This window comes from Nerophis lumbriciformis, linkage group LG16 (genome assembly GCF_033978685.3).
Source record: "Nerophis lumbriciformis linkage group LG16, RoL_Nlum_v2.1, whole genome shotgun sequence".
Classification (NCBI taxonomy): Eukaryota; Metazoa; Chordata; class Actinopteri; order Syngnathiformes; family Syngnathidae; genus Nerophis; species Nerophis lumbriciformis.
The window spans coordinates 25,862,808-25,890,788 of NC_084563.2; the positions used below are offsets into that span (position 1 = coordinate 25,862,808).

At 37.8% G+C, this 27,981-nt stretch overlaps 1 protein-coding gene across 5 annotated transcripts in view; it reads right to left on the reverse strand.

Moving 5' to 3' along the window:
* Positions 1 to 27,981, reverse strand: part of ldb2a (LIM domain binding 2a) — a 303,287-nt gene that overhangs the window by 24,026 nt on the left and 251,280 nt on the right. For 2 of the 5 annotated variants that reach the window (XM_061976893.2, XM_061976888.2), the window contains 3 exons: positions 19,199 to 19,322; positions 10,516 to 10,571; positions 6,865 to 7,005 (listed from right to left, as the gene is read on the reverse strand). In XM_061976893.2, the coding sequence (XP_061832877.1) occupies positions 6,865 to 7,005; positions 10,516 to 10,571; positions 19,199 to 19,322 (321 nt within the window). The remainder of the gene's footprint in view (positions 1 to 6,864; positions 7,006 to 10,515; positions 10,572 to 19,198; positions 19,323 to 27,981) is intronic. The other 3 variants (XM_061976892.2, XM_061976891.2, XM_061976890.2) reach the window with 3 other exon arrangements.

Here is a 27,981-nt window from a genome sequence, read left to right on the forward strand (position 1 = left end):
TCCCATCATCATCATAACTAGAAGAGGAATGCTCCAATGCCGACGTTGAAGTGAAACGCTGACAGAATGTAGTATGAATGGAAGAATGGTTTGAATGTTGAACAGTTTGGATTTCCAGGAAAACCGGAATTTGGTTTGGAACTTGAGGAAGTGTTAGTTTGAATGTCCAGGATGAGTGGAATGTGTTGATGTTGGAATGGTTTGAAAAAGTTGAAGAATGTGGGAATTGTGCAACTTGGAAACATGTCCCATTCATTTCAATGGGAACATCCTGGACATGTGGGAATTTTGGGAAAAGCTGGATTTAAAAAAAAAAATGATTAGGAGCATGAATGTCATCAATGAGCTGTATTGGTTGGTGTTGGAATTGTTAAATGTTGAAGTAGTAACCGTTTTTAATTGAAAAATTCCTTCTGGAAAACCAGGAATTGTTCTCGTTCCTTTACCAACTTGGTTGTTGTCCTGAATATGAGGAGTGTTTTGACGGTGCAATGGTTGAAATGGGTTGAAAAATGTGAAAGGTGTAGTCGAACTTAAGGGTGGAAATAGGTTACCAAAAAACGGGAATTCCTGGAAATTTGATTAATGTGGAAAAATTGTAGTTTGAATGTCCAAGATGAGTTGAATATGTTGATGATGTTGGAATGGTTTGAATAGGTTGAAAAATGTGGGAATTGTGCAACTTGGTAACATGTCTCATTCATTTCAATGTGAACTTCCTGGAAATGTGGGAATTTTGGAAAAAGCAGGATTTTTTTTTGAAAATGAATGTCTTAAATGAGCTGAATTGGTTGTTGTTGGGATTGTTTAAATCGGTCATGAAATGTTGAAGTAGTAACAGTTTTTAATTGAAAAATTCCTGGAATTTCTGGAGAACCAGGAATTTTTCTAGTCCCTTTACCAACTTGGTTGTTGTCCTGAATATGAGGAGTGTTTTGACGGTGGAACGCTTGAAACGGGTTGAAAAATGTGAAAGGGGTAGTCGAACTTAAGGGTGGAAATAGGTTACCAAAAAACGGGAATTCCTGGAAGTTTGATTAATGTGGAAAAATGATAGTTTGAATGTCCAAGATGAGTTGAATATGTCGTAAAGTAAAGTGCCAGTAACTATTGTAAATCGTCAACAACTGCCGTAAAGTGCCAGTAACTGTTGTAAAGTGCCAGTAACTGTCGTAAATTGTCAACAACTGCCGTAAAGTGCCAGTAACTGTCATAAATTGTCAACAACTGCCGTAAAGTGCCGGCAACTGCCGTAAAGTGCCAGTAACTGTCGTAAATTGTCAACAACTGCCGTAAAGTGCCAGTAACTGTCGTAAATTGTCAACAACTGCCGTAAAGTGCCAGTACCTGTCGTAAATTGTCAACAACTGCCGTAAAGTGCCAGTAACTGTCGTAAAGTGCCAGTAACTGTCCTAAAGTGCCAGTAATTGTCGTAAATTGTCAGCAACTGCCGTTAAGTGCCAGGAAATGTCAAAAATTGTCAACAACTGCCGTAAAGTGCCAGTAACTTTTGTAAAGTGCCAGTAACTGTCGTAAATTGTCAACACCTGCCGTAAAGTGCCAGTAACTGTCATAAATTGTCAATAACTGTTGTAAAGTGCCAGTAACTGTTGTAAATTGTCAACAACTGCCGTAAAGTGCCAGTAACTGTCGTAAATTGTCAACAACTGCCGTAAAGTGCCAGTAACTGTCGTAAATTGTCAACAACTGCCGTAAAGTGCCAGTAACTGTCGTAAAGTGACAACAACTGCCGTAAAGTGCCAGTAACTGTCGTAAATTGTCAACAACTGCTGTAAAGTGCCAGTAACTGTCGTAAATTGTCTACAACTGCCGTAAAGTGCCACTAACTGTCGTAAATTGTCAACAACTGCCGAAAAGTGCCAATAACTGTTGTAAATGGTCAACAACTGCCGTAAAGTGCCAATAACTGTCGTAAATTGTCAACTGCCGTAAAGTGCCAGTAACTGTCGTAAAGTGCCAGTAACTGTCATAAAGTGCCAGTAAATGTCATTAATTGTCAAAAACTGCCGTAAAGTGCCAGTAACTGTTGTAAAGTGCCAGTAACTGTCGTAAAATGCCAGTAACTGTTGTAAAGTGCCGGTAATTGTCGTAAATTGTCAGTAACTGCCGTAAAATGCCAGTTACTGTCGTAAATTGTCAACAACTGCCTTAAAGTGCCAGTAACTGTCGTTAAGTGTCAGTAACTGTCGTAAATTGTCAACAACTGCCGTAAAGTGCCAGTAACTGTCGTAAATTGTCAACAACTGCCGTAAAGTGCCAGTAACTGTCGTAAATTGTCAACAACTTCCGTAAAGTGCCTGTAACTGTCGTAAATTGTCAACAACTGCCGTAAAGTGCCAGTAACTGTCGTAAATTGTCAACAACTGCTGTAAAGTACCAGGAACTGTCGTAAATTGTCAACAACTGCCGTAAAGTGCCAGTAACTGTCATAAATTGTCAACAACTGCTGTAAAGTGGCAATAGCCATCGTAAATTGTCAACAACTGCCGTAAAGTGCCAGTAACTGTCGTAAATTGTCAACAACTGCCGTAAAGTGCCAGTAACTGTCACAAATTGTCAACACCTGCCGTAAAGTGCCAGTAACTGTCGTAAATTGTCAAAAACTGCCGTAAAGTGCCAGTAGCTGTCGTAAATTGTCAACAACTGCTGTAAAGTGCCAGGAACTGTCGTAAATTGTCAACAACTGCCGTAAAGTGCCAGTAACTGTCCTAAATTGTCAACAACTGCTGTAAAGTGGCAATAGCTGTCGTAAATTGTCAACAACTGCCGTAAAGTGCCAGTAACTGTCGTAAATTGTCAACAACCGTCGTAAAATGCCAGTAACTGTCGTAAAGTGCCAGTAACTGTCGTAAATTGTCAACTACTGCTGTAAATGTGACAATGTTTTGTTTTGAAAGGTCGAACAAGGCAAGGCGCAACAGCTTTATTGCCCGTGTTGAACGTATGTAAATTGGACTAAAGACGTCCTCGCACCTCAATGACGGGTTTGTGCTCACGTCGTCTGTGTTATTTTTTGCTATTCTTGTATGCGTTCGTCAGGAAGAAAAGTGAAAATAAACCCTGCCGTTTTTTTATACCTTGCTATTGTATTGCTATTGTGTTGTTATTGTGGGACGCAGGAACAGCTGATTAGAAGAAACCCACGCGCCAGAAACTTTAAGCCCTGCCGAGGAAACGGCAAAGGAAGGTTAGCTGCCGATTACAGTTGCCACAGCCAATCAGATCACAAGTTGTTGACAGTAGCCTAGCTAGGTAGCCTGATGTTAACGAGACTGTGATTGGATACTCACTTGTCACTCCAAAGTGAGTATCCAATTACAAGTTTCAATTTACTCAAGCAGGAAGTCCTGCACCGTAGCCATACCTGGCCAGCGGAGAAATCAGCGGTTCTCTCTTTTTTAACCCACAGAGAAGTAGAACAAAACGGTAACAGACAGCCACCTTCAGTGCTTCAGTGATGTCCTACTTCAATGATGACCTCTCAAAATACCATCATTGATATCACTACATGACCATTGCTGGAGAAATACTACACAGGAACACATTTACTGTTCATTGAATCACATCAAAAGTGTACAAACCGGGTTATTTTCTGCCGCATTTAAAAAATCAATAAACCCGCATCGGCAATTAAAACATATCTTATGTGGTACTGTCAACATTAAAATTGCAAATAACATTAAAAGTGAAAAAAAAAAAATCAAGAAATAAAATATTTGAACTCAAAAGATGTAGTTTCTCTTTAAATATCCTTCTGGAAAATGGCCTTGCAAATGTATGTGTTGTCATAAAAGACGCAGACGAGGCGCGTTGGCTGAGTTCTTAAAGTTCACTCCACAGCGTGCTCATCAAAAACATCCCACTGCATGTCTACATTCTGCAACCTAAACGGGGCGGCTGCACATGCTCGTCACTACTGTGGCATGTTGGGTAATGGAGTTCTTATGTCACCTGGCTCATAACATCACTATATATATATATATCTGCCTTAGGCCATCTAGAAGGCCTTACTGTCAACTTGTGATCTGATAGGCTATTGCAATTATCAATCAATTGTATGTGCCTGTTCACTTACAGTGCACAGACATTGTTGATTCTGATAGGATATAAACTAAAAGTGAAAACAACAGCACTGGAAGGAGCATAATATGACATGCAGAGAATATTAATACTTTTACATATGTAGGGAAAGTAACTGACTTTTATCTTTAATTACGACGATGATTTCTGGTTATGTTGGCCCAGCAGAGAAGGCCTTGCTGGGCCCACCACTTGTGGCAGATATATATTTGCAAATACCTTCATTTTGAAGAAGGATATTTAAAGAGAAACTACATCTTGTGAGACCATATCGGCGATGATCAAGTGACTGCGAGCGGCACCACTGGCTCATACGGCATTGAATGGGTCCTACAAATAGTGAGTTCAAATATTTTATTTCTTTATTTTTTTCACGCTTAATGTTTTTTTGTTGTTGCAATTTTAATGTTGACAGTACCACATAGGATATGTTTTAATTGCTGATGTGCTTCAATTAATTTTTAAAATGGCAGAAAATAACCCGTTTTGTACACTTTTGATGTGTTTCAATACAGAGTAAATGTGTTCCTGTATAGTGTTTCTCCGGCAATGGTCATGTGGTGACATCATTGAAGTCATCGCTGAAGGCCTAGGTGGGAAACGCACGGCCCGCCACTGCCTACATCCTCCTTCCAAGCCTCATTTGCGCTTTTGACTCCATGAAAGCCATGTGAATTATATAATCATCAGGAGTGCATGAGAAAGTAAAGAGGAACATATACTGTAGCTCATTCTGTCTGAACACGCTCAGTCCGTGACGAGCACTTTGCACAACAGTAAAGTGGTATTTTGGCCTGCGAGAGTTCTGCGTGTGGCCGAAGCATTAAGTACTAGCTGCAGTGTGCTCAAACCACCACCAGGTAGCATCTGTGAGCAGATAATACTGTATCATCTCCTTCTCTTTCTGACTTATCAGCTCTTATCAGGTCGATAGCAGTGCATTCTTCACTCACACTTTAAGTGAAGGATGAGGCAACAACTATCCCAGTAAGTATGAACACATTATTATGGGACTGCGAGTAAATAGAGCGTGCCGTAGCTACTCTGTACAGTAGGGGGCGGCTTAATAACGCCTCGTAAGCACCTGGTGTGCCAGAACATACACGACCCAAAAAGCAGTGAAGTTGTCACGTTGTGTAAATGGTAATTAAAAAGAGAATACTATGATTTGCAAATCCTTTTCAACTTATATTCAATTGAATAGACTGCAAAGACAAGATATTTCATGTTCACACTGAGAAACTTTGGTATTTTTTGCAAATAATCATGAACTTAAAATTTAATGGCAGCAACATAATTGCAAAAAAACTTGTCAGAGGGGCATTTTTAACACTGTGTTACATGGCCTTTCCTTTTAACAACACTCAGTAAAGGTTTGGGAACTGAGGAGACACATTTTTGAAGTGGAATTATTTCCCATTCTTGCTTGATGTACAGCTTAAGTTGTTCAACGGTCTCCCTTCTCATATTTTAGCCTTCATATTGCACCACACATTTTCAATGGGCGACAGGTCTGGACTACAGGCAGGCCAGTCTAGTACCCGCACTCTTTTACTATGAAGCTGTTGTAACACGAGGCTTGGCATTATCATGCTGAAATAAGCAGGGGCGTCCATGACAGCGTTGCTTGGAAGGCAACATATGTTGCTCCAAAACCTGTATGTACTTTTCAGCATTAATGGCGCCTTCACAGATGTGTAAGTTACCCATGTCTTGGGCACTAATACACCCCCATACCATCACACATGCTGCCTTTTACAATTTGACCCTAGAACAATCCAGATGGTTATTTTCCTCTTTTTCCGGGGAACACGACGTCCGCAGTTTCCGAAAATAATTTGAAATGTGGACTCGTCAGACCACAGAACACTTTTCCACCTTGCATCAGTCCATCTTAGATGAGCTCGGGCCCAGTGAAGCGTTTCTGGGTGTTGTTGATAAATGGCTTTGGCTTTGCATAGTAGAGTTTTAACTTGCACTCACAGATGTAGCGACTAACTGTAGTTACTGACAGTGGTTTTCTGAAGTGTTCCTGAGCCCATGTGGTGACATCCTTTACACACTGATGTCGCTTTTTGATGCAGTACTACTTTTGATGATATTACGGCGCGTAGATGGTGAAATCCCTAAGTTCCTTGCAATAGCTGGTTGAGAAATGTTGTTCTTAAACAATTTGCTCAGGCGTTTGTTGACAAAGTGGTGACCCTCGCCCCGTCCTTGTTTGTGAATGACTGAGCATTTCATGGAAGCTGCTTTTATACCCAATCCTTCTCAGTCTTTTTTGCCACTTGTGCCAGCTTTTTTGAAACATGTTGCAGGCATCAAATTCCAAATGAGCTAATATTTGCAAAAAATAACAACGTTTTCCAGGGTGAACATTAAGTATCTTGTCTTTGCAGTCTATTCAATTGAATATAAGTTGAAAATGATTTGTTGTATTCTCTTTTTATTTACCATTTACACAACGTGACAACTTCACTGCTTTTGGGGTTTGTCGATAAAGCTGCTGAATGCTGACCACCCATGCAACTACTGCCTTTAATAAACACTGCCTCAGGAGGTTGCCTACAGCCATGACACTTTTGACCTGTCATGTTTCAAATGAAACTGTTATTCTGCACAGAGAAAAAAGAACATGATCAATTCAATGCACACAGAAGACAACAAGTTGTTTGTAACACTGTTGGTATAATCATAACAATAACAATAGTAGTAACAGTAAAAGGTAGGAGAAAAGCCAAACCAGGTGGAGTCGATGCTTACAGGTACCTGACTGGAGAGGCTAAAGTTGGTGGCGGGGCTTCGCTTCTTGCCGGCGCCCACGCCGCTGTTGGCGCTGCTGGCAGAGTTCTTTCGTTTCCTCCTCTTGGTGGTGGTCTGTCGGGCGGGCTCAGCTTTGGCGCGACCAGCAAAGAGAAAGAAAGGCCATGCCAGAGACCATAATGCATACAGTCGGATACAAGGGGCGGTATCATAATGCATACAGTCGGATACAGGGGGCAGTATCATAATGCATACAGACAATACAAGGGGCGGTATCATAATGCATACAGACGGATACAAGGGGCGGTATCATAATGCATACAGATGGATACAAGGGGCGGTATCATAATGCATACAGATGGATACAAGGGGCGGTATCATAATGCATACAGACGGATACAAGGGGCGGTATCATAATGCATACAGACGGATACAAGGGGCAGTATCATAATGCATACAGAAGGATACTAGGGGCAGTATCATAATGCATACAGACGGATACAAGGGTCGGTATGATAATGCATACAGATGGATACAAGGGGCGGTATCATAATGCATACAGACACATACAAGGGGCAACGTGTGTGTCTTTTATCAATATTAGTTAGCACTTTAGCAACATGAATTCACGCTGCAATGTGATCAAATGTGTTTTATCACCAGTAGTTAGTACTTTTAGCAACATGCATTCATTCAACAATGTGTTCTGATGTGTTTTATCACTATCAGTTAGCGCTTTAGCAACATGCATTCATTCAACAATGTGTTCTGATGTGTTTTATCACTATCAGTTAGCGCTTTAGCAACATGCATTCATTCAACAATGTGTTCTGATGTGTTTTATCACTATCAGTTAGCGCTTAGGCAACATGCATTCATTCAACAATGTGTTCTGATGTGTTTTATAACTATTAGTTAGCGCTTTAGCAACATGCATTCATTCAACAATGTGTTCTGATGTGTTTTATAACTATTAGTTAGCGCTTTAGCAACATGCATTCATTCAACAATGTGTTCTGATGTGTTTTATCACCAGTAGTTAGCACTTTTAGCAACATGCATTCATTCAACAATGTGTTCTGATGTTTTTTTTTCAACATTAGTTAGCACTTTAGCAACATGCATTAATTCAACAATGTGTTCTGATTTGTTTTATCACTATTAGTTAGCACTTTAGCAACATGCATTCATTCAACAATGTGTTCTGATGTGTTTTATCACAATTAGTTAGCACTTTAGCCATATGCATTCATTCAACAATGTGTTCTGATGTGTTTTATCATTATCAGTTAGCACTTTAGCAACATGCATTCATTCAACAATGTGTTCTGATGTATTTTATCACTATTAGCTAGCACTTTAGCAACATGCATTATTCAACAATGTGTTCTGATGTGTTTATCACTATCAGTTAGCACTTTAGCAACATGCATTCATTCAACAATGTGTTCTGATGTGTTTTATCACTATAAGTTAGCACTTTAGCAACAAGCATCCATTCAACAATGTGTTCTGATGTGTTTTATCACTATTAGTTAGCATTTTAGCAACATGCATTCATTCAACAATGTGTTCTGATGTGTTTTATCACTATTAGTTAGCACTTTAGCAACATGCATTCATGCAGCAATGTGTCCTGATGTGTTTTATCACCTTTAGTTAGCACTTTAGCAACATGCATTCATGCCACAATGTGTTCTGATGTGTTTTATCAAATCAAATCAAATCAAATCAACTTTATTTATAAAGCACATTTAAAATTTACCACAGGGGTAGCCAAAGTGCTGTACAATGAACAGGTTAAAAGATAAAACGAGTACCGAGCAAACACAACACAACACAAACAGAACACGATAAAAAATAAATAATTAAAATAGAATTAATAAAAACATAAAAACATAAAAACAGGATCACAGCAGGTGTATTATCACCTGAAGTTAGCACTTTAGCAACATGCATTCATTCAGCAATGTGTCCTGATGTGTTTTTTATCAATATTAGTTAGCACTTTAGCAACATGCATTCATTCAACAATGTGTTCTGATGTGTTTTATCATTATCAGTTAGCACTTTAGCAACATGCATTCATTCAACAATGTGTTCTGATGTGTTTTATCACTATCAGTTAGCACTTTAGCAACATGCATTCATTCTACAATGTGTTCTGATGTGTTTTATCACTATTAGTTAGCACGTTAGCAACATGCATTATTCAACAATGTGTTCTGATGTGTTTTATCAATATTAGTTAGCATTTTAGCAACATGCATTCATTCAACAGTGTGTTCTGATTTGTTTTATCACTATTAATTAGCACTTTAGCAACATGCATTCATTCAACAATGTGTTCTGATGTGTTTTATCATTATCAGTTAGCACTTTAGCAACATGCATTCATTCAACAATGTGTTCTGATGTGTTTTATCAACAGTAGTTAGCACTTTTAGCAACATGCATTCATTCAACAATGTGTTCTGATGTGTTGTATCACCAGTAGTTAGCACTTTAGCAACATGCATTCATTCAACAATGTGTTTTGATGTGTTTTATCAATATTAGTTATCACTTTAGCAACAAGCATTCATTCAACAATGTGTTCTGATGTGATTTATCACTATCAGTTAGCACTTTAGCAACATGCATTCATTCAACAATGTGTTCTGATGTGTTTTATCTCTATCAGTTAGCACTTTAGCAACATGCATTCATTCAACAATGTGTTCTGATGTGTTTTATCACTATCAGTTAGCACTTTAGCAACATGCATTCATTCAACAATGTGTTCTGATGTGTTTTATCACAATTAGTTAGCACTTTAGCAACAAGCATTCATTCAACAATGTGTTCTGATGTGATTTATCACTATCAGTTAGCACTTTAGCAACATGCATTCATTCAACAATGTGTTCTGATGTGTTTTATCACAATTAGTTAGCACTTTAGCAACAAGCATTCATTCAACAATGTGTTCTGATGTGTTTTATCACTATCAGTTAGCACTTTAGCAACATGCATTCATTCAACAATGTGTTCTGATATGTTTTATCACAATTAGTTAGCACTTTAGCAACATGCATTCATTCAACAATGTGTTCTGATGTGTTTTATCACTATCAGTTAGCACTTTAGCAACAAACATTCATTCAACAATGTGTTCTGATGTGTTTTGTCACAATTAGTTAGCACTTTAGCAACATGCATTCATTCAACAATTTGTTATGATGTGTTTTATCACAATTAGTTAGCACTTTAGCAACATGCATTCATTCAACAATGTGTTCTGATGTGTTTTATCAATATCAGTTAGCACTTTAGCAACATGCATTCATTCAACAATGTGTTCTGATGTGTTTTATCACTATTAGTTAGCACTTTAGCAACATGCATTCATTCAACAATGTGTTCTGATGTGTTTTATCACAATTAGTTAGCACTTTAGCAACATGCATTCATTCAACAATGTGTTCTGATGTGTTTTATCAATATTAGTTAGCACTTTAGCAACATGCATTCATTCAACAATGTGTTCTGATGTGTTTTATCACTATTAGTTAGCACTTTAGCAACATGCATTCTGCTGCTATTAGTGGAGCATCCATGCTAACAAACATGTTTTGCTAAAGACTTCTGATCATCTGACAGAGAAAAGATACCTTTTTTGTGATTGGTGGGGAATATTTCTGTTTTGAAGTTCTGCGGGTGTCCAGCTGAAAGGGAGCCAACAGGGTTTATGATTAGTGTTTTTGCAGTAGGTCTTACAAACAAAACATTCCTGACATAGAGGATCTTTGACAAGGGTTTTTTCACTAGGTCCATACAACAAACAGAACACTCTCGTCATATAAAGGATCTTTGAGGAGTGTTTTTGCAGTAGGTCTTTAGAAACAGAACACTCCTGTCATGTAGATGATCTTTGACTAGTGTTTTTGCAGTAGGTCTTTAGAAACAGAACACTCCTGTCATATAGAGGATCTTTGATTAGTGTTTTTGCAATAGGTCTTTAGAAACAGAACACTCCCATCATATAGACAGAGGATCTTTGATTAGTGTTTTTGCAGTGGTCTTCAGAAACACACTACTCCTGTCATATAGAGGATCTTTGATTAGTGTTTTTGGAGTAAGTCTTCAGAAACAGAACACTCCTGTCATTTAGAGGATCATTGATTTTTTTTTTTTTTGGAGTAGGTCTTTAGAAACAGAACACTCCTGTCATATCGCCGAGGATCATTGATTAGTGGTTTTGCAGTAGGTCTTTAGAAAAAGAACAATCCTGTCATTTAGATGATCTTTGATTAGTGTTTTTGCAGTAGGTCTTTAGAAACAGAACACTCCCGTCATATAGAGGATCTTTGACTAGTGATTTTGCAATAGGTCTTTAGAAACAGAACACTCCTGCCATAAAGAGGACCTTTGATTAGTGTTTATGGAGTAGGTCTTCAGAAACAGAACACTCCTGTCATATAGAGGATATTTGATTTTTTTTTTTTTGGAGTACATCTTTAGAAACAGAACACTCCTGTCATAACTTAGAGGATCTTTGATTAGTGTTTTTGCAGTAGGTCTTTAGAAACAGAACACCCTCCGTCATATAGAAGATATTTGATTAGTGTTTCTGCAGTATGAGTGAGTACGACCTTAGAAACAGAACACCCTTGTCATATAGAGGATCTTTAAATATTGTTTTTGCAGTAGGTCTTTAGAAACAGAACACTCCTGTCATATAGAAGATCTTTGATTCGTGCTTTTTGCAGGAGGTCTTTAGAAACAGAACACTCCTGTCATATAGAGGATATTTGAATAGTGTTTTTGCAGTAAGTCTTTAGAAACCGAACACTCCTGTCATATAGAGGATCTTTGATTAGTGTTTCTGCAGTAGGTCTTTATTAACAAAACACTCCTGTCATATACAGGATCTTTGATTAGTGTTTTTGCAGTAGGTCTTTAGAAAAAGAACACTCCTGTCATTTAGATGATCTTTGATTAGTGTTTTTGCAGTAGGTCTTTAGAAACCGAACACCCCTGTCATATAGAGGATATTTGATTAGTGTTTTTGCAGTAGGTCTTTAGTAACCGAACACCCCTGTCCTAAAGAGGATATTTGATTAGTGTTTCTGCAGTATGAGTGAGTATGACCTTAGAAACCGAACACCCCTGTCATAGAAGATCTTTGATTAGCGTTTTTGCAGTAAGTCTTTATGAACAGAACACTCCTGTCATATCTCCGAGGATCTTTGATTAGTGTTTTTGCAGTAGGTCTTTAGAAATTGAACATCCCTGTCATATAAGGATCTTTGACTAGTGTTTTTGCAGTAGGTCTTGAGAAACATAACACCCCTGTCAAATAGAGGATATTTGATTAATATTTCTGCAGTATGAGTGAGTATGGCCTTAGAAACCGAACACCCCTGTCATATAGAGGATCTTTGATTAGTGTTTTTGCTGTAGGTTATTGGAAACAGAACACTCCTGTCATATAGAGGAGTTTTGATTAGTGTTTTTGCAGTAGTTTTTTAGAAACAGAACACTCCTGTCATTAAGAAGATCTTTGATTAGTGTTTTTGCAGTAAGTCTTTAGAAACAAAACATTCCTGTCATATAGAGGATATTTGATTAGTGTTTTTGCAGTAAGACTTTAGAAACAGAATACTCCTGTCATATAGAGGATCTTTGATAAGTGTTTCTGCAGTAGGTCTTTATTAACAAAACACTCCTGTCATATCTCAGAGGATCTTTGATTTGTGTTTTTGCAGTAGGTCTTTAGAAAAAGAACACTCCTGTCATTTAGATGATCTTTGATTTGTGTTTTTACAATAGGTGTTTAGAAATATAACACCCCTGTTGTATAGAGGATTTTTGTTTAGTGTTTCTGCAGTATGAATGAGTATGATCTTAGAAACCGAACACCCTCGTCATAGAAAATCTTTGATTAGTAAATTTGCAGTAAGTCTTTAGAAACATAACACTCTTGTCATATAGAGGATCTTTGATTAGTGTTGTTGCAGTTGGTCTTTAGAAACACACCAGTCCTGTCATATAGAGGATCTTTGATGAGTGTTTTTGCAGTAAGTCTTTAGAAACATAACACTCTTGTCATATAGAGGATCTTTGATTAGTGTTTTTGCAGTTGGTCTTTAGAAACACACCAGTCCTGTCATATAGAGGATCTTTGATGAGTGGTTTTGCAGTAGGTCTTTACAAACAGAACGACCATGTCATATCGAGGATCTTTGATTAGTGTTTTTGCAATAGGTCTTTAGAAACAGAACACTCCTGTTATATAGAGGATCTTTGATTAGTGTTTTTGGAGTATGTCTTCAGAAACAGAACACTCCTGACATGTAGAGGATCTTTGATTAGTGTTTCTGCAGTAGGTCTTTAGAAACATAACACCTGTCATATAGAGGATCTTTGATTCATGTTTTTGCAGTAGGTCTTTAGAAACAGAAGACATGTCATATATAGGATCTTTGATTCATGTTTTTGCAGTAGGTCTTTAGAAACAGAACACTGTTGTCATAAAGAGTATCTTTGATTAATGTTTTTGGAGTAGGTCTTCAGAAACAGAACACTTCTGTCATATCTCCGAGGATCTTTGATTAGTGTTTTTACAGTTGGTCTTTAGAAACAGAAAGCTCCTGTCATATAGATGATCTTTGACCAGTGTTTTTTGCAGTAGGTCTTTAGAAACAGAACACTGCTGTCATAAAAAGGACCTTTGATTAGTGTTTATGGAGTAGGTCTTCAGAAACAGGACACCCCTGTCATAGAGACTATATTAGATTTTTTTTTGGAGTACGTCTTTTGAAACAGAACACTCCTGTCATATCTCAGAGGATCTTTGATTAATGTTTTTGCAGTAGTTTTTTTTAGAAACCGAACACTCTTGTCATATAGAGGATCTTTGATTAGTGTTTTTGCAGTAAGTCTTTAGAAACAGAACACTCCTGTCATACAGATGATCTTTGATTAGTGTTTTTGTAGTAAGTCTTTAGAAACAGAATACTCCTGTCATATAGAGGATCTTTGATAAGTGTTTCTGCAGTAGGTCTTTATTAACAAAACACTCTTGTCATATCTCCGAGGATCTTTGATTAGTGTTTTTGCAGTAGGTCTTTAGAAAAAGAACACTCCTGTCATTTAGATGATCTTTGATTAGTGCTTTTAGAATAGGTGTTTAGAAACTTAACACCCCTGTTGTATAGAGGATATTTGATTAGTGTTTCTGCAGTATGAATGAGTATGATCTTAGCCCTTTGATGCATAACATATGCACACCCCTTTTAATGCACAACATGGGTCAAAAATGACCCGCATCAATTTCCCATGTTGTTTCATGCTGCCTGAGTGTTTCTTTGCTGTATCTTTTGAAATCAATGTATTTTATAATTTAATAATTCAAGTATTCTTTAAAAATCTTGTTTTTGATTACCACAAATCATTATTTATATTTTTCCTACCATACCTTATGAAAAAAAGTATTTTTTGTAATACTACATCAAGTTTACACACATGGGTCAAAAATGACCCCTTATCCAAGTTCGATTTAAAAATGGATGAAGGCATATTACAATAATATTTTACTTCAAATACATATTTTAGATGTGATTCGGGCCAAACAATCATACATTTATTATTTGAAACCTGTTTATTTGTCATTTTGGCAAACATCTGGCAGTAACAAAAATAAACTTGTGAATTAGACCAACGTAAAATAAAATTGTCAATTCAGTTCTTATGATTCTTTTATTCTTTATTAGTTAGTTATCAGATTCCTCACATGTAGCACACATTACCACTGTGCGTTTGTGCTCCTTGCACACAGGCTTCTTGCACTGCGAACACCAGCTGCTGACTTTTCTGTCTTTGGCAGATAGGCAGATCGCACACCTCTTCCTCTTTGCCGCGCCCTTCTGTCTTATGTCCTCTTCTGGTTGGGTGGTGACTATGGTTTGTTTTTCTATCCTGCATCTTCCCATTGCCTCTATGATATGCTTTTGGAGTGTGGGTGTGCCCTCCATGCGGCTCTTCATATGTGGCATGACCAGCTCTTTGCCCAGCTCCTTGATGAATAGTCGGCGTGCATTGGTGACACCACCCATGTAACCAGGGTGTTCTGCAGTGAAGTTGGTGTAAGCATTGAGGGTGGCAATATCCAGCATATTGTACCAGAGCACCATGGGCCACCTCCGTGTCCTCCGCTTGCATGTGTAGGTGCCAACCATCTGATCTGTTGTGTCCACTCCTCCTTTTGTTCTGTTGTAGTACAGTATCACTTCTGGTTTCTTCTTCTGACTGTCATCCACTGCTTTGTCATCATGCATTGTGCTCAGAAGGAATGAATTCCGCTTCCTTGACACTTCTCCACGTTTTCCCTTTAGCTGTGGCTGCTCTTCGTCCCTCTAAGTTGGTGCATTTTAGAACCTCCTCAATGATGTTGTCACTGATGAACATATCCCATGCATCTTTCGGTGAAACAGCTCTTGATCCGGGTGTAGGTCCTGGGCAGCTTCTGAGCCTGATAATGTTATGGCTTCTTGTTCTGCTGGAAGTGGGGGGATTCTCATTCCAGTAAGACCCCTTTTTACTCAGTCTATTGGACTGGGTCTGTGCTTCCTCTTCTGAGGATTCATCATCAGATGAGTCACCTATGTCTATGTCTTCTTCATCTAGGAGAGCTGGATTTGAAGACACACCCACATCTTCAGCTTGATCCATATTCCGGGTCATCATCCTCAGATATTTCAGACTCCGAATCATTTCCAATCGCCTCCTCATCTGGTTCTTCATCCAGCATCCTTAGAACCATCTCAGCTGTAAATCTTTTAGCCATACTCTGGATAAAGCAAATCAAACGTACAATACTGTAAAATGCACATCAATCTAAATTTCTATGTTGAGTTTTATGTTGGTGACCCAGCTATAAGATTAGTTTAGCTAACAAGAATATGTCAACAGTTAGCTAATAGTATTGCAAATATTTCCCTTTCTGACAAGTGATGCACTAAATTATGCCAACCCTTTCACAAGGCATCAAATATTTTCTTAGGTAGAACAATTGTAAAATAACCTACTTACTTATCAGATGTTCAAAGGTGTTGAGTAGAAAAATGTGTCAGGTGAGCAGTTGTGCGCACCAAATACATTCCTAATTGCAAACATGCTCAAATTCAAAAGGTTCCTACCAAATGTCACAGTGAATGCAGGTGGGTCATTTCTGACCCATGTGTGTGAAGTTGATGTATGAATACAAAAGCTGTGCTTGTTCATAGAGTAAGAAAGGAAACATAAAAAAATATGATTTTAGCTGAACAAAAACATGATATTTACTGAATATATGTGATAGTAAACGATAAAATACATTTATTTGAAATATATGGCAAAGCAACGCTCAGGCTAACATGAAATAACATAGAAAATAGATGTGGGTCATTTTTGACCCATGTTGTGCATTGGAAGGGTAGTAATACAAAAATCATTTTTATTCAAAAATTATGAAGAGAAAGAATAAAATAACAATGTTTAATGACCAAAAACACGTTAATTGAGGAATACCTGGAATACTGAAAGATTACATTCAATTATTGCAAAGAAACAGATAATAACACCTTGGTTGGGTCACATTTGACCCATGTTATGCATCAAAGGGTTAGAAACCGAACACCCTCGTCATAGAAAATCTTTGATTAGAAAATTTGCAGTAAGTCTTTAGAAACATAACACTCCTGTCATATAGAGGATCTTTGATTAGTGTTTTTGCAGTTGGTCTTTAGAAACACACCAGTCCTGTCATAAAGAGGATCTTTGATGAGTGTTTTGCAGTAGGTCTTTACAAACAGAACACCCATGTCATATCGAGGATCTCTGATTAGTGTTTTTGCAATAGGTCTTTAGAAACAGAACACGCCTGTTGTATAGAGGATCTTTGATTAGTGTTTTTGGAGTAGGTCTTCAGAAACAGAACACTCCTGACATGTAGAGGATCTTTGATTTTTTTTTTTTTTGGAGTAGGTCTTTAGGAACAGAACACTCCTGTCATATAGAGGATCTTTGATTAGCATTTTTGCAGTAGGTCTTTAGAAATCGAATACTCCTGTAAACAGAGGATCTTCCAAACAACAGAAAGCTCTTGTCATATAGATGATCTTTGACCAAGGTTTTTGTAATAAGACCTTAGAAACAGCATAAGGCTGTCATATAGGATCTTTGACGAAATGTGTGTTGATTTACATTTTCATTGGTAGCCTAAAATGTTGGTGTTGTATGGTGTGACAGCTGAGTAGTGAGGGGAGATTCCTGCACAAACATGCACAACCAGAAGGAAAACAAAGATTTTGTCCTTATCAGCATCTTTCCTCTTTGTATTCCTGACTTTGACAGATGTGCGCTCAGAGACTATTGTCACACTTCTGTGTTATCCTGCGGTGGTGACGCACTGGACTCACTTCCTGCCCCCCCCCCCCCCCCAAAAAAAAACCCCACACTTATCAGCGCCTGAGCACAGCGGCAGCTTTTCCTTCCTGGCAGGATGGCAAGAAGCTGCTTCCAGGCTGCAGAAGAATGGCAGGAAAAAAGCTGGCGAGTCAAAATGAGGCCAGTTGACATTGAAGTAAAAATGTAGTTGATGTTTAAACGTTGTTTCAATTGATCCAGGGAGGTTTGGATCTTTTTATTCCAGCAGCAAACGTCCACACTGGGGAGCTGGTCTGGTCTTAATTAAAGTTACGCAGGCCTGAAGTCTCCCACTCTTGTTTTGTGTGTGTGTGTGTGTGTGTGTGTGTGTGTGTGTGTGTGTGAGTCAAATCTGATCACGCCTTGCTGGGCATTGCTGGAAATTGATGTTCCTACAACGGAACTCTTAAAAAAAAAAAAAATTAAAAAAAGAATGGCCCTGAATGCTGATTCACTTCATACCCCTGAGGGGCCACACCTTTTTTTTTAAGGCAAACAAACATCATATTAAGTAAGCCTAGATGTCAAATATGTCTATAAGGCGCACTTAAAATCCTTTTCTCCCCTCTCAAAATTCAACAGTGCGCCTAATGTACGGAATAATTTTGGTTGTGCTTACCGACCTCGAAGCTATTTTATTTGGTACATGGTGTAATGATAAGTGTGACCAGTAGATGGCAGTCACACATAAGAGATACGTGTAGACTGCATATGATGGCCGTCACACATAAGAGATACGTGTAGACTGCAATATGATGGCAGTCACACATTAGAGATATGTGTAGACTGCTATATGATGGCAGTCACACATAAGAGATATGTGTAGACTGCCATATGATGGCAGTCACACATCAGAGATACGTGTAGACTGCAATATGATGTCAGTCACATATAAGAGATACGTGTAGACTGCAATATGATGGCAGTCACACATCAGAGATACGTGTAGACTGCAATATGATGTCAGTCACATATAAGAGATACGTGTGGACTGCAATATGATGGCAGTCACACATAAGAGATATGTGTAGACTGCAATATGATGGCAGTCACACATAAGAGATACGTGTAGACTGCTATATGATGGCAGTCACATTCAAGAGATACGTGTAGACTGCAATATGATGGCAGTCACACATAAGAGATACGTGTAGACTGCAATATGATGGCAGTCACATTTAAGAGATACGTGTAGACTGCAATGTGATGGCAGTCACACATAAGAGATACGTGTAGACTGCAATGTGATGGCAGTCACACATCAGAGATACGTGTACACTGCAATATGATGGCAGTCACACATAAGAGATACGTGGAGACTGCAATATGATGGCAGTCACACATAAGAGATACGTGTAGACTGCAATATGATGGCAGTCACACATAAGAGATACGTGTAGACTGCAATATGATGGCAGTCACACATAAGAGATACGTGTAGACTGCAATATGATGGCAGTCACAAAAGAGATACGTGTAGACTGAAATATGATGGCAGTCACATATAAGAGATATGTGTAGACTGCAATATGATGGCAGTCACACATAAGAGATATGTGTAGACTGCAATATGATGGCAGTCACACATAAGAGATATGTATAGACTGCAATTTGATGGCAGTCACACATAAGAGGTACGTGTAGACTGGCATATGATGGCAGTCACACATAAGAGGTACATGTAGACTGGCATATAATGGCAGTCACACATAAGAGGTACGTGTAGACTGGCATATGATGGCAGGCACACATAAGAGGTATGTGTAGGCTGTACCCACCCGATCCAGCAGGTGGAGCCGTGGTGAAACAAAACCTTTTGAACGTGCATTAGTGCCCTCTACAGGACCGGAGAAGAACATGTGGTTTGGGAGTGTAGGCTGGTTACCTGGCGGCGCTACCATTCTCTGCCACTTTTGGAACAGGCACGTCTTGAGACAGTCCCGCGGGCTGAGGTTGTAGGTCTTGTGTCTGGACATGAGCTCCTGCATCGGCTCCAGGATGACACACAACTGGATGAAGAGAGAGGAATACAGAGATTTGTCTTCAATACAGGAATAAAACAATGTGTCATCAACACAGAAATAATGAATTATGTCATCAATACATAAATAAATAAATATGTCAGAAATACAGAAATACATACATATGTCAGCAATACAGAAATAATGAATTATGTCATCAATTTAATAAATAAATAAATATGTCAGCAATACAGAAATACATACATATGTCAGCAATACAGAAATACATAAATATGTCATCAATACAGAAATAACGAAATATGTCATAATACATAAATAATGAAATATGTCATCAATACATAAATGAAGAAATATGTCATCAATACAGAAATCAATGAATATATAATTAATACATAAACTAATATGTCATCAATACAGAAATATGTCATCAATACAGAAATATGTTATCAATACAGGAATAATGAAATATGTCATCAATACAGAAATAAATAAAGATTGTCATCAATACAGAAATATGTCATCAATACAGAAATAATGAAATATGTCATCAATACAGAAATAATGAAATATGTCATCAATACAGAAATAAATATGTCATCAATACAGAAATAAATATGTCATCAATACAGAAATAAATACATATGTCATCAATACAGAAATAAATAAATATGTCATCAATACAGAAATAAATGTGTCATCAATACAGAAATAATTATGTCATCAATAAAGAAATAAAGGAATATGTCATCAATACAGAAATAAATAAAAATGTCATCAATACAGAAATAATTAATTATGTCATCAACACAGAAATAAAGGAATATGTCATCAATACAGAGATAAATATGTCATCAATACAGAAATAAATCAATGTGTCATCAATACAGAAATAAATCAATATGTCATCAATACAGAAATAAATCAATATGACATCAATACAGAAATAAATCAATCAATATGTCATCAATAGAGAAATAAATCAATATGTCATCAACAGTGTTGGGACTAACGCGTCACAAAGTAACGCGTTACTGTAACGCCGTTAGTTTCGGCGGTAACTAGTAATCTAACGCGTTATTTTTTATATTCAGTAACTCAGTTACCGTTACTACATGATGCGTTACTGTGTTATTTTACGTTACTTTTTATGTAGTATCGGCTAGAAACTGAGGATCTGAGTGTGTTTTTTGCAGCGAAGCAGCGACATGCTTCTGATTCTTCCTCTGCGCTCTCTGTGTGTGTGTGTGTGGGTGTGGGGAGGGAGGGGAGGGGGGTGCGCAATACAACGTAAACCGTTGGCCAACCAAAAAGTAACCACAGAACACTATACGACTATACGGTATAGTGTTCTGTGGTTACTTTTTGGTTGGCCAAGCGGACGTGACGACAGGCTGTCCCCACTCAGATCCGCACGGACCGGGAGGGGGCGTGCCTTAAGTCCGGCTGGAAATCGGGAGAAATTTGGAGAATGGTTGTCCCAGGGAGAGTCACTGAAATTCAGGAGGGTTGGCAAGTATGAGATATTCTCACTTCTTTTCTTTTGTCGAGCACAAAAAAAAGAACATTTTAGTTAAATGTAAGTTGTGTCTTGGATCAGAGATCCCGTCTACTGCCCAAAACAACAATTCAAATCTGCCTGGTTAGGCTCTGTGTATGTCACGTGTGCCTTCCTTAGGTGAAGCCAGGTTTACAGCTATGTTGTTGATTGATTGATTGATTGAAACTTTTATTAGTAGATTCCGTACAATTGACCACTAAATGGTAACACCCAAATAAGTTTTTTTAACTTGTTTAAGTCGGGGTCCACTTAAATTGATTCATGATACAGATATATACTATCAAATATATACTATCAGCATAATACAGTCATCACACAAGATAATCATCAGGGTATATACATTGAATTATTTACATTATTTACAATCCGGGGTGTGGGATATGGAGGGGGGGTGCGAGGGGGTTAGGTTTGGTTGGTATCAACACTTCAGTCATCAACAATTGCATCATCAGAGAAATGGACATTGAAACAGTGTAGGACTGACTTGGTAGGATATGTACAGCAAGTAGTGGACACAGAGAGAGAGATCAGAAAGTATAAGAAAAAGTGTCTACATTTGATTATTTACAATCCGAAGAGGTATTATGTGGAAGGGAGGGTGTTAGTTTAGGGTTGTAGTTGCCTGGAGGTGTTCTTTTAGTGCGGTTTTGAAGGAGGATAGAGATGCCCTTTCTTTTACACCTGTTGGGAGTGCATTCCATATTGAAGTGGCATAGAAAGAGAATGAGTTAAGACCTTTGTTAGTTCGGAATCTGGGTTTAACGTGGTTAGTGTTAGTGTTAGTGTTATTATGCTGTTTGTTACTTATGTATGTTATGTTGCAGCTATTTAAAATAGTTTTGTCAATTTGTTCTGGCCTGAAATAAATTGGCCCTTTGAAACATATCTTTGTCTTTGTGTGTTGTATGTAGACCACATTGCTTAGCAGAGTTCAGTGATGCAAATGCATGTCAAGTTGATCAACAGATTGTATTATTCTCCAGTGCAATAACACTACTGAAATGAAGGCTAAAAGGGCATTAATGGAAGCTTTAAAAAAAAAAGTAGAAGAAGTAACTAAATAGTTACTTTTCACAGTAACGCATTACTTTTTGGTGTAAGTAACTGAGTTAGTAACTGAGTTACTTTTGAAATAAAGTAACTAGTAACTGTAACTAGTTACTGGTTTTCAGTAACTAACCCAACACTGGTCATCAATACAGAAATAAATCAATATGTCATCAATACAGAAATAAATCAATATGACATCAATACAGAAATCAATCAATCAATATGTCATCAATACAGAAATAAATCAATATTTAATCAATACAGAAGTAAATAACTAAATATGACATCAATACAGAAATAAATCAATATGACATCAATACAGAAATCAATCAATCAATGTCATCAATACAGAAATAAATCAATATTTAATCAATACAAAAATAAATATCTAAATATGACATCAATACAGAAATCAATCAATATGTCATCAATACATAAACAAATAAATAAATGTAATCAATATAGAAATAACTCAATATGTAATCAATACATAAATAAATAAATATTACATCGATACAGAAATAAATAAATCAATATGTCATCAATACAGAAATAAATCAATATGACATCAATACCGAAATAAATACATCAATATGTCATCAATACAGAAATAAGAAAATCAATATGTCATCAATACAGAAATAAATCAATATGTCATCCGTTAAAAGATAAGTTGATTACAGAGCGAGTGCTCCCTATTAAAATAGCATCATAAAAGTGCTCAATGAAGGTTTTAATTGCACAGTAAATGTGTCTTCATGAAACAGTTTGGAGGAACATGTGTATTATTACTTTTATTATCATTATTATTATTATTATTATTATTATTATTGTCATGCGCCACTAAAGCACATCCTGCTTCTTTTAATTTTCATTTGACTTGTGTATCCCTTTGTGTAATCAGATTGTCCCAACATTCCAATCCCACTTTCCCTCCACGTTGCGGCCATGATGCTGTTGCCTAGCAACACCTGATGGACCAACATCCTGCTGAAGAGACGGTGAGTCGGCATTTGGCCACGCCCCCTGCCGTGGGACCATGTGAGGAAGGTGTGTAACTACCTGTGAGGAAGGTGTGTAAATACATGTGAGGAAGGTGTGTAACTACGTGTGAGGAAGGTGTGTAACTACGTGTGAGGAAGGTGTGTAACTACATGTGAGGAAGGTGTGTAAGTATGTGTGAGGAAGGTGTGTAACTATGTGTGAGGAAGGTGTGTAACTATGTGTGAGGAAGGTGTGTAACTACGTGTGAGGAAGGTGTGTAACTACATGTGAGGAAGGTGTGTAACTATGTGTGAGGAAGGTGTGTAACTACATGCGAGGAAGGTGTGTAACTACATGTGAGAAAGGTGTGTGCGTACGTGTGAGGAAGGTGTGTAACTACGTGTGAGGAAGGTGTGTAACTACGTGTGAGGAAGGTGTGTAACTACGTGTGGGGAAGGTGTGTAACTACGTGTAAGGAAGGTGTGTAACTTCGCTTGAGGAAGGTGTGTAACTATGCGTGTAACTACGTGTGAGGAAGGTGTGTAACTACGTGTGAGGAAGGTGTGTAACTACGTGTGAGGAAGGTGTGTAACTAAGTGTGAGGAAGGTGTGTAACTACGTGTCAGGAAGGTGTGTAACTAAGTGTGAGGAAGGTGTGTAACTTAGTGTGAGGAAAGTGTGTAACTACGTGTGAGGAAGGTGTGTAACTACGTGTGAGGAAGGCGTGTAACTACGTGTGAGGAAGGTGTGTAACTACGTGTGAGGAAGGTGTGTAACTACGTGTGAGGAAGGTGTGTAACAACGTGTGAGGAACCCTTTTTTGACCCTTTTATCTGTCGACGACTCTTTCCACATTTTTCAACCAAACATTCCTCTTAATCAGGACAAAAAAACAAAGTTGTTTTTTGAACCAGAAAAATTCCCGGTTTTCCTAAAATTCCAGGAATTCCTTAATACCATTTTTCAATTAAAAATGTTACTACTTCAACATTTCTCGACCGATTTGAAAAACACCAACCATTTCAACTCATTCAGAACATTCAAAGTGTTTAAAATTTTTCCAAAACATTCCCGCTTTTCCCAAAATTTCATGCAATTCCCATCGAAATCAATGGAACATTTTTCAAACTTCCACAATTGCCACATTTTTCAACCTATTCAAACCATTCCACCATATCCCAATTACCCTGGAAATTCAAACTATAATTTTTCCAAGTTCCAAAGAATTCCAGGAATTCCCAGAATTCCCTTTTATTCAAACCCTTTTTTCTGGCGACTACTCCTCACACATTTTTCAACCCACTTCAACCGTTCCACCGTCAAAACATTTCTCTTAATCAGGACCAAAAATTAAGAAGTTTTATGAACTAAAAAAATTCCCAGTTTTCCCGAAATTCCGTAATACCATTTCTCAATTAAAAATGTTACTACTTCAACATTTCTCGACCGATTTGAACAATTCCAACACCAACCATTTCAACTCATTCAGAACATTCAAGTGTTTTAACATATTCCAAAACATTCCGGCTTTTCCCAAAATTCCCAAATTTCCATGAAATTACTATTGCAATCAATGGATAATGTTTCAAAGTTCCACAATTCCCACATTTTTTGTCCAATTCAAACCGTTCCAACTTCAACATATTCAACCTGTTCAAAATTGTGTGATCTACTTCAACAATTAAAAAAAATCCAGGATTTCCAAGAATTCCCAGTTTTCAGGTACATTGATCCCATTCAAAATGAATTGTCCTTGATATAAACTTCCACAATTCCCACATTTTTCAACCTATTCAAACCATTCCACCTTCAACATGTTCCACTCACCCTGGAAATTTAAACAATCATTTTTCCATGTTCAAAAAAATTCCAGGAATTCCCAGAATTCCCTTTTATTCAAACCCTTTTTTCTGGCAACTACTCCTCCCACATTTTTCAACCCACTTCAACCGTTCCAACTTCAAAATATTCAACCTGTTCAAAATTGTGTGCTCTACTTCAACAATTAAAAAAAAATTCTCGGCTTTCCAAGAATTCCCAGTTGTCAGGGACATTTTTCCATCTATAATATAAACTTTCACAATTGCCACATTCTTCAACCTATTCAAACCATTCCACCTTCAACATATTCCACTTACCCTGGAAATCCAAACTATCATTTTTCCAAGTTCCAAAAAATTCCAGGAATTCCCAGAATTCCCTTTTATTCAAACCCTTTTTTCTGGCGACTACTCCTCCCACATTTTTCAACCCACTTCAACCGTTCCACCGTTAAAACATTTCTATTAATCAGGACCAAAAATGAAGAAGTTTTATGAATTGGAAAAATTCCCAATTTTCCCGAATTTCCGTAATACTATTTCTCAATTAAAAATGTTACTACTTCAACATTTCTCGACCGATTTGAACAATTCCAACACCAACCATTTCAACCCATTCAGAACATTCAAGTGTTTTAACATATTCCAAACCATTCCCGCTTTTCCCAAAATTCCCAAATTTCCATGAAATTCCCATTGAAATCAATGGAACATTCTTCAAAGTTCCACAATTCCCACATTTTCTATCCGATTCAAACCGTTCCAACTCCAAAATATTCAGCCTGTTCAAAATTGTGTGCTCTCCTTCAACAATTTTTTAAAAATCCTGTATTTCCAAGAATTCCCAGTTTTCAGAGACATTTTCCCCATTCAAAATGAGTTATCCATTTTTTAAATGTCCACAATTTCCAAATTTTTGAAACTATCCAAACCATTTCACCTTCAACACATTCCACTCATCCTGCACATTCAAACTATTATTTTTCCAAGTTCAAAAAAATTCCCAGAATTCGCTTTTATTGAAACCCTTTTTTCTGGCGACTACTCTTCCACATTTTTCAACCCACTTCAACCGTTCCACCGTCCAAACATTCCTCTTAATCAGGACAAAACATTTCCGGTTTTCCCGAAAGTCCTGGAATTGCTTAATACCATTTCTCAATTAAAAAATTTACTACTTCAACATTTCTCGACCGATTTGAAAAATTCCAACACCAACCATTTTAACATTTTCCCAAACATTCTCAAATTTCCATGAAATTCCCATTGGAATGAATGGGACATTGTTCAAACTTTCATCTGCTTCAAACTGTTCCAACTCCAAAATATTCAGCCTGTTCAAAATTGCTCTCATTCAACAATTTAAAGCAAGTCCCGGATTTCCCACTTTTCAGGGACATTTTCACCATTCAAAATGAATGGGAGATTTTTCCAAGTTGCACAATTCCCACATTTTTCAAGCTATTTAAATCATTCCAACATCAACACATTACACTCATCCTGGACATTCAAACAAACATTTTCCCAAGTTCCTAACCTAATTCCATTTTTCCTGGAAATTCAAACAATTCAACATTCAAACCATTCCCACAGTCAAACTATTCTTACATTCATACTACATTCTGTCAACATTTCACTTCAACCTCAGCATTGGAACATTCACATATCATCTATCCACCCATCCATTTTCTACCGCTTGTCCCTTTTGGGGTCGCGGGGGGTGCTGGAGCCTATCTCAGCTGCATTCGTGCGGAAGGCAGGGTACACCCTGGACAAGTCGCCACCTCATCACAGGGCCAACACAGATAGACAGACAATATTCACACTCACATTCACACACAGGGGACCATTTAGTGTTGACAATCTACCTATCCCCAGGTGCATGTATTTGGAGGTGGGAGGGGCCTATCCCCAGACTATCTCCATGACTGCCATCATATTGCAGTCTGCACGTATCTCTTATGTGTGACTGCCATCATATTGCAGTCTACACATATATTAGGTGTGACTGCCATCATATTGCAGTCTACATGTATGTCTTATGTGTGACTGCCATCATATTGCAGTCTACACATATCTCTTATGTGTGACTGCCATCATATTGCAGTCTACATGTATCTCTTATGTGTGACTGCCATCATATTGCAGTCTACACATATCTCTTATGTGTGACTGCCATTATATTGCAGTCTACATGTATCTCTTATGTGTGACTGCCATCATATTGCAGTCCACACGTATCTCTTATGTGTGACTGCCGTCATATTGCAGTCCACACGTATCTCTTATGTGTGACTGCCATCATATTGCAGTCTACACGTATCTCTTATGTGTGACTGCCATCATATTGCAGTCTACACATATCTCTTATGTGTGACTGCCATCATATTGCAGTCTACATGTATCTCTTATGTGTGACTGCCATAAAATTGCAGTCTCCACATATCTCTTATTTGTGACTGCCATCATATTGCAGTCTACACGTATGTCTTATGTGTGAGTGCCATAACATTGCAGTCTACACATATCTCTTATGTGTGACTGCATCATAGTGCAAGCTACATGTATCTCTTATGTGTGACTGCCATTAAATTGCAGTCTCCACATATCTCTTATGTGTGACTGCCATCATATTGCAGTTTACACGTATGTCTTATGTGTGAGTGCCATAATATTGCAGTCTACACGTATCTCTTATGTGTGACTGCCATCATATTTCAGTCTACATGTATCTCTGATGTGTGACTGCCATCATATTGCAGTCTACACGTATCTCTTATGTGTGACTGCCATCATATTGCAGTCTACATGTATATATTATGTGTGACTGCCATCATATTGCAGTCTACACGCATCTCCTATGTGTGACTGCCATCATATTGCAGTCTACACGCATCTCTTATGTGTGACTGCCATCATATTGCAGTCTACACGCATCTCCTATGTGTGACTGCCATCATATTGCAGTCTACACGCATCTCTTATGTGTGACTGCCATCATATTGCAGTCTACACGCATCTCTTATGTGTGACTGCCATCATATTGCAGTCTACACATATCTCTTATGTGTGACTGCCATCATATTATATTTTACACATATCTCTTATGTATGACTGCCATCAAATTGTAGTCTACACATATCTCTTATGTGTGACTGCCATCATATTGCAGTCTACACGTATCTCTTATGTGTGACTGCCATCATATTGCAGTCTACACGTATCTCTTATGTGTGACTGCCATCATATTGCAGTCTACACGTACATCTTATGT